Source organism: Chroicocephalus ridibundus, chromosome 3 (assembly GCF_963924245.1).
Source record: "Chroicocephalus ridibundus chromosome 3, bChrRid1.1, whole genome shotgun sequence".
NCBI classification, from domain to species: domain Eukaryota; kingdom Metazoa; phylum Chordata; class Aves; order Charadriiformes; family Laridae; genus Chroicocephalus; species Chroicocephalus ridibundus.
This window is the reverse complement of record NC_086286.1, coordinates 41,843,850-41,855,941: the sequence shown is the minus strand read 5'-3', so window position 1 is coordinate 41,855,941 and position 12,092 is coordinate 41,843,850. Positions and strand designations below refer to the sequence as shown.

The following is a 12,092-nucleotide window of genomic DNA, read 5'->3' as shown; positions in this document are numbered from 1 at the left end:
CTGAATAAGCTATTTGAATTAAATTGTATGAACGAGCCACATTCATTTGAATTGTAAGAAAGGGCTTATCATTAGTAAGAGTGTTTTTACTCCCTCTTCTTTCTCAATTATGATCTTTTGTTCCTTTTCTGCACTTCTACATAACAACCACTCCTAATCATACCATCCTAAGAAGTCCTTCTCAACACACTTGCTGGCTTTTTTTTTCCTTTGAATGCTGAAACCCTATTATGCCGGCAGTGCAGAAACCCTACACGAATGCACAGGCAAGGCCACAGTGAAGCCAAAAGTTGCATTTCCTACCTATTGACTGCAAGATCGGGTATTTTGATACTCAGAAGCCAAGAAGATAGTTTAGTTTAAAAAAAATATTCAGTCTTTAATTTCACTGAAGCTTGAGCAATCAAGCTAATAGTAGAACAAGCCCTGAGCTGAAAGCAGGTGGTAGCTAAGATGATAAACAGGAAAGCTAAATATTGCATGAACTAGATCGCAGCTTGAGTTAGAATACGAATTACTCACTGGTGTTCAACCAATTGTGCCGCTTGGCACCAACCCTACAGCCATTGGGATGCCCGTGGGAATCATTCAAAACTTTACCTTGGCCTCTAAATAAAATCTCCCATTCAGCCGCAGAGGCCCACTGTGGGAATTATGATTGCAGTAATTAAGCACAGATCCTGAAGTATGTAAAATCAGTGACAAAAAATAAAGTCAGAAAAGTCAAGACATTCCTATGTAACCAAGACATCAACCAAAAGGAAAATATTTTCTTTGTGGTAAGAAACAACCGAAGACATCTGCAGTGTTTCTTCTACTAAACTAATGGTAGGAAATGCTCTGGGGAAGTAAAGCATGGCAGAAACATGACTAGGTAAAGGAATGAAGATAGGGCCTGATTTCCCAGGACAGTTCAGGCTACAAGGCGGTAAAAGCCCTCCTCCACACCAGCAAGCCAGTCAGTCCTGCACTCCCAAAATCCCTGCTTCTCCTGAAGACACCCGTAAGAGATTGGAAATTCCCCTTACTGCCCTTTTTAAGGTTTCATGTTTAGCTACAGCAGACTAAAGGCTAGCTACTACCAGAAGGCACAGCCCTGACTGTCTGACCCTGACCCATCCCTTCAACAGCCATTTCAGCTCCTCTCTCCCCCCGGCAATAATTTGATTGAAGGGCACTAAAATATTTTTATGTTTTGGTAAAGTATGTTTTCAGCCAGTTTATCTCTCTGCACCAGTATATCAGAGATCAGATAAGCAGCAAAGCTGCCAAATGAGAAGCAGAAGGAGCACGCAGGAAGGAGAGCAAGGACTCAGGGGAGCGGTAAGAATACCTGGCTTTTCAGCAGCTCCTAGCTGGCACATCAGGTAGGTTGTCATGTGCATACGCACCCCACTTCAAAACATGAATAGTGATGTGGAGACCCATGCCAAAAATTCTATAAGCCTCAGCTATATCATGTTGAACAATTCAAACCAGCTGTTGCAACTGGTTCTGAAGAAGACTGTAGATTCTTCGAGGGATAAGAGCATCATCCCATGCACCATACCGACAAAAGCACATAGTGGCTTTCGAGTATAGCCACAATGTAAGCGACCACTAACAATTAATAAATTCCAATGCCTATGGACAAGATATCATTAATAGTTCTTAAAGAATTTAAACAATAAATTCCCTAATGCAATGTAAAACTTTCAGCAACTGACACAAAATTAAAAACTTTCTCGGGAGATATCTGAAATTAATTGTGTCATTACATATTACCTTAGCTAGAAGTTACCCATATTTTAATCACTTATGTTTTCCCTCATAGCACTAATTTTAATTTTGTACTTGCACAATTACAATTCACCCTAAGAAAATGAATACTAAAGATAATCCAATTCACAAACTTATTTTCATGGCTTTACCACAAGCAAAGAATACTCATGCAGAACATATTAATATTTTAAAACATTCATATTATGGACTGCACTATGCAGAAAAGAAATATAGTATTACGAATGGATTGCAGATACACAGTAAAGCCTAAATTCAGAAGAATTTACAAGATGACTACAACTTAAATTGTCAGTCACTCCTTGACAAGACAACAATTTTGATATAATACCTTTCAAATTACAGAGCAGCATAAGCATGGAAATTGTATACACAAAATCACAACATGGTAAGACCTTTAGGGACTTTTAAAGCATAGCTAAACTTAAATTTTCATTTTCCATAAGTGACAGACACAGCAATGAACAGTTGATCTGGGAGAATTTGTTTTTACAATGCCTCTCCCTTTTCTATTTCCGCTGTTATTAACAGGGGCAAAGCCAGGTTGGAAGCAGAAGGCATTAACAGCAGCCTTGAGACTGCAAGGCAGGGGAGGAAGGCAAGAAGGAGATGGGCAAGGACCCACACCTTGCCTAAAGCAAGCCCAGAGCATACAAAGTGGTAAGGAGGCATGGAGCAAGGACCAAAGTACTGTGCAATGGAAAGGAGAGGGTTTACAGCAAACGGAACCTGAATTACATTCCCAAAACAAACCTCCAAGAGAAAGAAGCAGTTGGTCAAGGAAAACACCTACCAAAGGATATTCCCAACAGGAATACAGGAAACTCCTGACCACCCTAAAGGGTGCTGCAAGGGAGGCAAACCAAATCAATGGGCAGGCCAGGACAACTTAGTATGAATGATATCCTGAATGTAGAGCTTCCCCCTTCCCCACCTTCAACTTGACTCTGAGCAGAAGGAAGGGGAGATGGGAGTCTGTAAGTGTAATTTCTGCTACAGGCTTTATTCCTCCAGACAAGAAAGTTCAGAGCCTTCTCTGGAGGAAATACTGCAGGAAAGCACAGTCAATAGTCTACTCTCTTCACTCACACTTGCAGAGGATTTTCCTGGCAGCATGGGATGCAGGCTGGAAGCCACTTCTCCTACGGCTCCAGCTGGCATGAGGACAGAAAAAAAAACCCATTTCTATCCTGCTCTTTGTAAGGTTGCTTCAACCTTCACTATCATGGTAAAATAAGGTGGGGGAGGGAGAGTTTCTTAGGAAAATGCTACTTTTTTTAGACTATTAGTCATTCAGTGACAGATAGAAACGTTTCTGGTGGTGGTAGTGTGCGATTTCTCAGGTCCTGGGAAACATTCTCACACATCTACAGGGAACCTGAAATTCTGATACTTTGTACAGCGCATGTCTCACATAAAATTTCATTTCACATCCTTTGCCCTTCACACAAAATCGGATATATAACAAGAGATGAGAGCCCTGCAATTGCACTCCTAACTGATTAGTCAGAAATGCTACATGAAGTTATTGCATGTAACTCCCAGGATTATCCTACCTTGGAAGTACAAAAACATACCTGCTCCTAATAGTCACACTGTTTCCGCACTGTGATTGCCACTAATAAGATATAATTTATTTGTATTCTTCTACTTCTTGCAAGGTTATGCGTCTTGAAAACTACTGGAAATCTATCTGGGATTTTGACTGTCACTGAAGGGACCTGAAACACACATCTCGCATCTTAAAAGTGTTATTGCAAACAAACTCATGGCACCAAGTCGTGGTGACCAACTTTAGTTCATTTATGTAATTAAGTCTAAGAATTATTTTGTTTATATATAAGTTCAAGAACTGTTATTCCAGTCTATTAACAATCACGTAAATATAATAGTCTACAAAAGAAAAAAAAAAAGCTTTTTATATAAGCAACCTATAAAATGGGAATATTGCTTTATATCTAAAAAATATAACTTAACGATCTTCATTTGATAAGAATTGATGGAAAGTTAACAATCAAAGAATGTATCATCAAATATTAGTTTTCCACATTTCAATATTCCTGTCAAACAAAATACAGGTATACCAAGAACACCTAGAGCAACAAAACAGTATGTTTTCAAGAAGCGAGCATGGTTTTAAAGCTATCTCTATACTAACCAGCAACAGAAGTATTTTTCGGAGGTAAATGAGGAGATAGTGTCGATTTTATAGCCTCATGCATTACTGGAAGTCTCAAATATGCTAAACTTCTATCCACATAAAGGAAAAGCATCCCTCAGCTCACGCCTCCTAATCACCCATCAGAGCTGGAAGCACCAGCTCGGGTGCTGTGCTAATGGAGACACTCCCTTTGGCACTTAAGGAAGCATCTTAGGCTTGTTAGTGAATGACAGCACCTTCATGGAGAAATCACCACTGCTTCAGAGCCGAAATAACAAGCCTCTCTCCACCTCCCAATTGCAGGGTTAAGAGCTAGTTGTCCTCAGGCAGAGCTGTGCTAGTCCAACCCAGGTCACAGCGATATGAAGGATCACACAACCACAACCATCACCCTTGTCACTCTCTGAATCAAACCCTGCTTCTCTCTACTTAAAATATGCCACACCATGGTTATAATTTAATGGTATTTTTGTACCTTCAGGATGCCATTAACCTGAGCACTCCATACTTTAACAATGGTACGCCAACGTTCATAATGTTGATAATATAATGTAATATTGTTGATGATAGTAATAAAGCAGCAGCTAATTTAAGAGTGTGTTGGTGCTGAAGACGCACTACTGAATGCACAGCCCTGAATGTAAAGGTGCGTCCATTTGGCTATTTTTAAGACAGGTCAAGTAGAGCAAGAAGCATACATTTGCTGGCCTGTGTTTAGCACTTTGTAATTGACTAACTATTTACCAAATTCTTGGTTATATTTCCTCTACTGCAGTAGTGTCTGCTGCCATGGCTAGCTTACCAACAGTCCTAACTTAGATGTTTTTCCTCTCTCTAGATACGTTTACAAAAGTTGCAGTCATACAAAAACACATTCACACTTCCTCTTATTACATTACCAGAGACTGAACCTCTGAACTTACCCAAACATGAAACACTTATGTCTTATTTCATAGTCTGTATATAACTTGTATATTGCCTATTCTCAAATATTCACTTTTCTTAAGTGTCTCTTTCCTTTAAAGGCATAAATGGTATAGCATTTGGAAAAATGCTAATGTTACCTCTTTTTCCTACTTTCTCTGAGACATGGATTCTAGAAAATTTGTTTGCTCATTCCCAAGTGTCGGCCAGGACACCAAAGGCATCATTGACTTTCACCCTTGTTTTGACTCCCATTCTATAACAGACTGAGTATATTTTCTATTCAAAATCTGAAACTCAGACCAAGCAGTGCCACCACTACAACATACCTTGCAGGAAACGCAATCAGCGGGATTAATAGCCAACAGAACATCAGATACACAGAGGAAGAGAACTGTCAAGGACCAAGATGCCACTTCTGCCACTTATCAGACAAAGAACATCTTTAAAAGCCATGGAAAGATTTAACAAGCTGAGCAAACTGAGCAACACCACCAGATAAAATGGGCAGCCTGATAAATCAGCATGTGCAAGCAGGTTTTGCAATGTTAAATTGTCCTACATTAAAAGTCAGTACTGATTTAGGATTACTTTGTTAAATTGAGAAGTAACTGGCTATATCCAGATTTTAACAGAACTTGTAATCTGATCTGCTACATAAAAGGAAATTCTAATAAACTATAATTTTTTTAAAAAAAGTAGTACTAAAAATAGAACCAATTAAGGGCAGAAAAAGAGGTCAATTAAGTCTTTTCCTGTAAGATTAAAATTTTGTGTAGAAAGTTAAGAATATCAGTATTTGCTGATCTATTCTGATATCTATAATCTCATGTAACATTAACAGTATAACCCTAAACATATAAGCAACTCAAGTATTCCAGCATTTGCAGTGCTTTGCTTTTTTAAGGAAATAAAAAAAATATTCACTTGTTACACCCACTTGACTTTACTAACTGCAACCCTGGCTTCTGACCCTAGCAAGACAATAGAGACTGAAATCAGTAGTAAGATCATTAATCACCTATACGAATAAAATCTACAAGGAAAGAGCAAGCACAGCTCCCATGAGAGGACAGCCTCCTTTTCTAACTTGCCAGAGTTCTGTGAGGGTGACAACACACATATGACTAATGGGCACCCACTGAACATAACATGATTGTGGAAAGGCTAAATTAAGCTAAATTGCCAGGGACTTGAAGAAAGGTCTTTTTCTAGACTGATAGCCAGGCAAAGGATAGAGAAGAAGAAAAAATAAGGTAGAATAGTCACTTTCCATAACAGAAAAAGGTGATGGAACCCTCTGGGGATCACTGGCAACTAGCTTTATTCACCATCTTTATCAATGTCCACCACAACGGAAAATACAACGAAATCCTGTAAGTCTGTAAATGAAACAGCTTGCTTTACCCCCTTAGTCCTGCTACATAAACCTGTACTGAGCTGTACTGCCACTGACCCCGCATTAAATAGGTATTAAAGCACGGAAGAAGCCATACAGAAAGTCTTTGGTTAATAAGAGAGGAAGAATCTTTTCTGTTGCTTTCCCCAGTAAGTTGTTGGAAGAAGATTCTGGCCACACAAATCTTGTCAGATTTCCATAGAAGCACAAACAGACCGACCCTAACAGTATAGTTACTCTTTCACAAAGAGGGTAGCATCATGCAACACAACATCACGCATTATCTCAAGATACTGCTTCCATACAAATACACAGGTAACAAACACTTTTCTTCTTTATATTTCCAAACAAATCTTTACCATGTATCCTACTTCAGGACAGTATTTTTTTTAATTGCTAATGGAATATAATTCCAAACAGCTATGCTAGCACATTAAATCAGCTCTAGCAGAATATTGTAGCTCAGCCTTCTATAAAAAACAGCACAGAGTAACAGAATCATTTAGGTTGGAAAGTACCTTTAAAACATGAACCTATTCATTAGAAAATACAGGATTTTTTCCGCAGTAAGAAGCAATCACAAAAGGAGAGACAGTTACCAAAATCTGCCATCTGGTCTATGTACAACATAGACCCAGTAACACTGACCAAAAATTTTAATTTCACTATACAAATAGTACCAACAGCCCAATAAGGTAAGGAAGGGATGTTAGTCTTTCTACCGGTAGATGCAGCGTATATATATAATATAGATAGATATATAAACACTTCAGTATTTTACATCCACAATAGTATTCACTTTAATTGAGATAAGACTAAGCAGAACTACTGCACTAGCCAAGCTTTCCTCTCTGAATCAGAGCAGCAAACTCTGCCCCCAAGAGCCATCCTTACCCTTGGGTAAGTCAGACCTTCACTGTAAAGACTCAGCCAAGGTGACAGTCAGCACTATAACAAGTCTATGACCCCAAATCCTGGCGAGACCATGCTGCCTCTCAGCAGGCAGTCCAGAAATAAAATATTCTGCACATCATTACCCATCTTCTGGCTCACCCAGCACTTCTCACACAGCCAAAAGCTGCATCCAACAACATTTACTACTAGAAGCTGGGAGACGAAAGTAAGTATAAAGCCTCAAACACTAATTTTATATATAATAAGATTGCTAAAATTATAGATCAATTTTAAACATAAGACTTTTTTTTTCCTGTGTGTGTACCTGTACTGCCACCTAAAGATCAGAGTGAAAAACAGTAACAGTAGTAGACAACGCAACTTTTATCTGTGGTCCTAGAAATGAATGAGTGGGGTTTTTTTTTGTTTTCTCATACCTGGCTTTGAACAAAGATCACAGTGCATGTTAAATGAAAACCAGATTCGTAAAACAGTTCGATACTACAACCCACTCCACCATTTTTCTGATTTCCATTTAAAAAAAAGACCTATATATGAATATATGTATCGCTCACTAATTCACTGATTTTACAAAGTCTGTTGAATAAGGAGCCGTTGCCTTTAATTATATTAATAAAAAGAAAGTTAGCTAGCAGTCTTGATCTATAAACTCTGTCTAGCTGCAGTACATCTTGCAATGGAAGCTAGACTGGTGGAAAATTATTTTTAACTGCCTTATTTAACTTTTATTTAACTTTTTTAATTGAACTGATACCACTATTTAGCAAAAAGACAAATTTTCAACAATGCATAATCTTTCATATCACTATTTCTCCCAAAAAACCTTGCCCTGGTTACACTTCGATATCCAAACACTTCAGATACATTTTCATTCCACCTGTTGCACTCAGCCTGTCTTCTGAAGCCTGCAGCCTCTTACACCTTGAGGTTGAAAAGCTACAGGCAGTCACCACCCCAAAGGACTCTCATGTCACGAGTCAGACTTCACAGATATATTAGGTAAAAACCTTTTTTTGGTTTTGTTTTTTTAATATGCTGAGGTTAGATGCAAGTGTGACCGGGAACAGACTGTCAAACTTTTCACTGAGAAAATGAGGATCGCATTATCATTTTTTTTAAAGAGAAGCTGAGATGCTCTGTAAGGATGTGAAGCAAACCGCTGGGAATGTTTCAATAAACAAAGTATCAAATACTTTCAAAGCGAAAGAAAAATGGGAGAAGCTAGCATTATTGAATTGTCTCTCTTCAAGTCTTGGTAATTACGCACGGTTTTAGATCACCTAGCAGTATGTTTCAAGTACAGACCCCCTACAAACACGTCTAACACCATCTACCTTGCTGGAAAATTGCAGAAGGGTAGAAAACAGTTGGTTTTGTTTGTGTTTGGTTTGGGTTTTTTTTTGTAAACAAACACAGAAAGCTACTGTGGGTTTGTCGGTTTTTACTTGTAAGGCCCTGAGGGAAGGAGGCAGGAATTTACTGACCGCATGCCTCAAAACCCCCGCTCCTTACACGGGGTAAACTTCGACAGGGAACTCGGCCCACACGGACGGTTTCCCGGCGGGGCTACGGCGGCTGAGAACTTCGCCCCCACCACAACAGGTATTTTCGGGCGGCCCGGGGCAGCCACACCGTGCTCACCGCGGCCCGGTACCCCCGCCACCGGCCGGGTCAGGCCTTCGCCCCCAGAACCGACAGATACCCCCGGCGAGAGAGAACGGTCCCATCAGAAAAGCCTTAAAAAAGAGCGGGAGGCAGCGGGGAAGCCGCGCAGCTCAGCCCCAGCAGCAACTACTCGCACACAGCCTCCATAACCCCACACAGCCAAGCCCCTCGGAGCGAGGGAAACCGACTCCCCGCCCCTCCTCAGCGGAAGGGGCGGCACTGGCCGGGACGGCGGAAGAGGCGGCCGGGACGGCGGAAGAGGCGGCTGCGACGTTCTCCCTCCCTCCCTCCCTCCCTCCTTCCCTGCCACCGGTACCTGCGCAGGCAGTGCTCGCACACGCCGCCCAGCTGCTCCTTGCTGACGACGTAGGCGAAGGGCTGGCCACGGTAAAGCAGCTCGCCGGGTCGCAGCCGCCGGCGGGAGCGGAGGCCGCTGCCCCTGCCCGGGCTGAGGAACCGCTCCAGCGCCTCCGGCTCCATCCTACCCCCCGCACGCGCCGCCACAGAAAGAGCGCGGGCCCGCCCCGCCCGCCACGTGACGCGGCGCGGCTGCCGCCATCTTAACTGAGGGCCGGGGCCGCCCCCCGCCCCCCCCCCGCGGCGGGCAGGAGGCGGTGTCCTCCTTGAGGGGCTGGGGAGACGCGTTCATTGCACCTTTTTCCTGGCCGAGACCAGATCCTTCGCCTGTACTGAGAGGGCGGGGGGTAGACCGTCCGCTGAAGAGGGGCTTAATAATACGTTTCCATTAATGCATCACCCTGCAGCGCCAAACGAAGCGGTTATCAACGTTTCTGTGGCCAATTAAAAATAGGGAGTAGGCTGGAGTTTTTCCAGTTGCTTTGTGGGGTGGTTGGTTTGTTTTGAAAGGGAGCAAGGCACTGAGAAAATGTCCAATCATAAATCCTGTTAACGATGAGACCAGGGACCCTTCTGACAGACGCGACGGGCACCTGCCGCAGTCTGGCCGTGGAAGAAACCTGAAGCCATAGAAGTTTCAGTTGCCACCGTCACGTCTTCATTTCTCTACCAGCCCAGCCTCAGCACTCACACAGAGGCTGAAAAAAAACACATCCAAAACCAAAAAGTGGCATGAGGACACGTGGAGGTTGCATACCCACGGCTTTGTATCTAATGAAGCGAAGGTCCCCAGGCCCTCGGCTGCGCAGAGGTGGGTGGCCCTCCTCAGCCCCAGCCCTGGGCTGTGTCTTCCAAGGGGCTGCAGAAAACCAGAAAGCCCCTCCAGCTGGGCGGCTGGTGGCGCAAACACAGCAAGTCCACTGCATCCTTCAGTATACCCCAAAGGGAAAAAGCATACGCAGTTTGTACTGGCACCCAAGGGTTCGTCAGCAACTTTTCTTCATTGATGCAACATCGCAACCAGCACAGAGAAGTCAGATCTCGGGCAGGGACTTCATCATATGTAAACCCATTTGTTGCAGAAGATGATATATCTTTCAGTTCATTATCTTGATCAAAATATTAAACAGTTTGGTTCACAGGAGATTCAATGATTCTGTCAAAAAAACATCCTCAAACAGGACATTTTACTCATGAACTAGCATCTGGACATATTTTTAGATCTCATTGTGCTCTGAATTCAAAGAAGTAAGTCTGGGCCTGGAGCTGTGTGGCACCAAAGCTGTGGCAGTGTGTATCACTGGGAATGCACCCCGTAGACCAGCTGCTTTTTGCCAGAGCCATCAGTTGTAGGCACCAGATAAATGACAGAGGAAAATCAAAACATTTGCATGATTAACTAAAAGCACTACTCTGAAATGGTGATGCTCAAAGTCCGTGAGATGATGGCTGCTTTCTGTATGGGTCTATGTAGCTTTCATTCATTTATGAGATTAAGCATGTGATGCAGGCTAAATGTGCTGAACTGCAGATAGAGTTGGTCTGGTTTTCCTTATTATGTCTATAGAGGGAGTTAGGGCTTGTGTTTTGAAAAGGCGTGTTGAGTTGACCTGTCCAGGAACAGTGAGAGAGGGACCTAACAGTTCTGCAGAACAGCTTTTTGTTTCTAAAACATACTCAGTTTTGTTCTCAGTAATGATTATTTCAGTCTGCAACTGTTTTCATCCAAGTTGCAACAGGGTAATCAGAAATGGCAATATGCATGTCCAAACTGCTGCTATTGGGAAGAACCAAGGTACATCAAGCCTCAGGATTCCCACAGAAAAATAAATTTTGACATTCACTTAAATGCTGCAGTGATGTAATTCATTACCAAAAAAACTGACAGCAATCTAGCTGTCAGTTAAATAATTATGCATATTACTATGCTTTAGTTCTAGCAAAATTTTTAAAAGCGTTCAATTACAGTGATACTGTGAGATTCTCAAAAATTATCCTTAACAGTTATTAAAATATTAAACGACTATCTCTGTATTTGGCTTGTATGCTTTACTCCTTCACCTATTTAATCTTCTGCGTTTCCCTGCCTGTGCTGTTCTGTTGAGTTTCTAAGCAGGCGTTGTTCAAAACCTGTAACATAAGCAAACCCAGAAATAACAGCAGTTAATGTCTATCTCTTGGGTGGATGAACTTAAGAGATGAATGGTCAAACAATATACATCCTACCCATGAACTGCAAAAAGGGCACTCAAGGGAAGAGCTTTTGAATATACAACACCAGATGTAGCTTTCATTATTTTCTCAGTTTTCCAAGTCAGGTTTTCTCACTCCCGTGTCCCGTAACGTAACAAAATCTCACAAAGTACAAAAATGTGTCTGAGGGAACAACAGCCTTCTTTCACACACCACACACAAAAATTCACAACCTGAGAGATCCCAGCTACTCTAGCAAAACGCCAAGTATGAATGCCTGGAGAAAGGGGCTTACACCAGCTTGGACATAAGTTGTAGCGAAATAAGCTACAGAAGCCCAAGAATAACTTTTGGATGACATTGCATTTCGATTGATAAGACAACATAATTGATGTAATAGAGGATTTTCTAGTATAGATAAGCTTCTAAACACAGCATAAACATTTTAATTGATGCAGTGTTGGATATTTTCACAGAATCACAGAGTGGTTCAGGTTGGAAGGGACCTTAAAGATCATCTAGTTCCAAACCCCCTGCCCTGGGCAGGGACACCTCCCACTAGACCAGGCTGCTCAAAGCCCCATCCAGCCTGGCCTTGAACACTTCCAGGGATGGGGCATCTACAGCTTCCCTGGGCAACATGTTCCGGTGCCTCACCACCCTCACAGTAAAGAATTTCTTCCTGATATCCAATTTAAA

At 41.9% G+C, this 12,092-nt stretch overlaps 1 protein-coding gene across 3 annotated transcripts in view; it reads right to left on the bottom strand.

Annotated features, from left to right (window-relative positions):
• SMYD3 (SET and MYND domain containing 3) overlaps positions 1–9,363 on the bottom strand; it is a 420,671-nt gene extending 411,308 nt beyond the window's left edge. For all 3 annotated transcript variants that reach the window (XM_063331007.1, XM_063331010.1, XM_063331008.1), the window contains exon 1: positions 9,160–9,363. In XM_063331007.1, the coding sequence (XP_063187077.1) occupies positions 9,160–9,323 (164 nt within the window). In that variant the 5' untranslated portion in view covers positions 9,324–9,363. The remainder of the gene's footprint in view (positions 1–9,159) is intronic.
• Between the last annotated feature and the right edge of the window lie 2,729 nt (positions 9,364–12,092).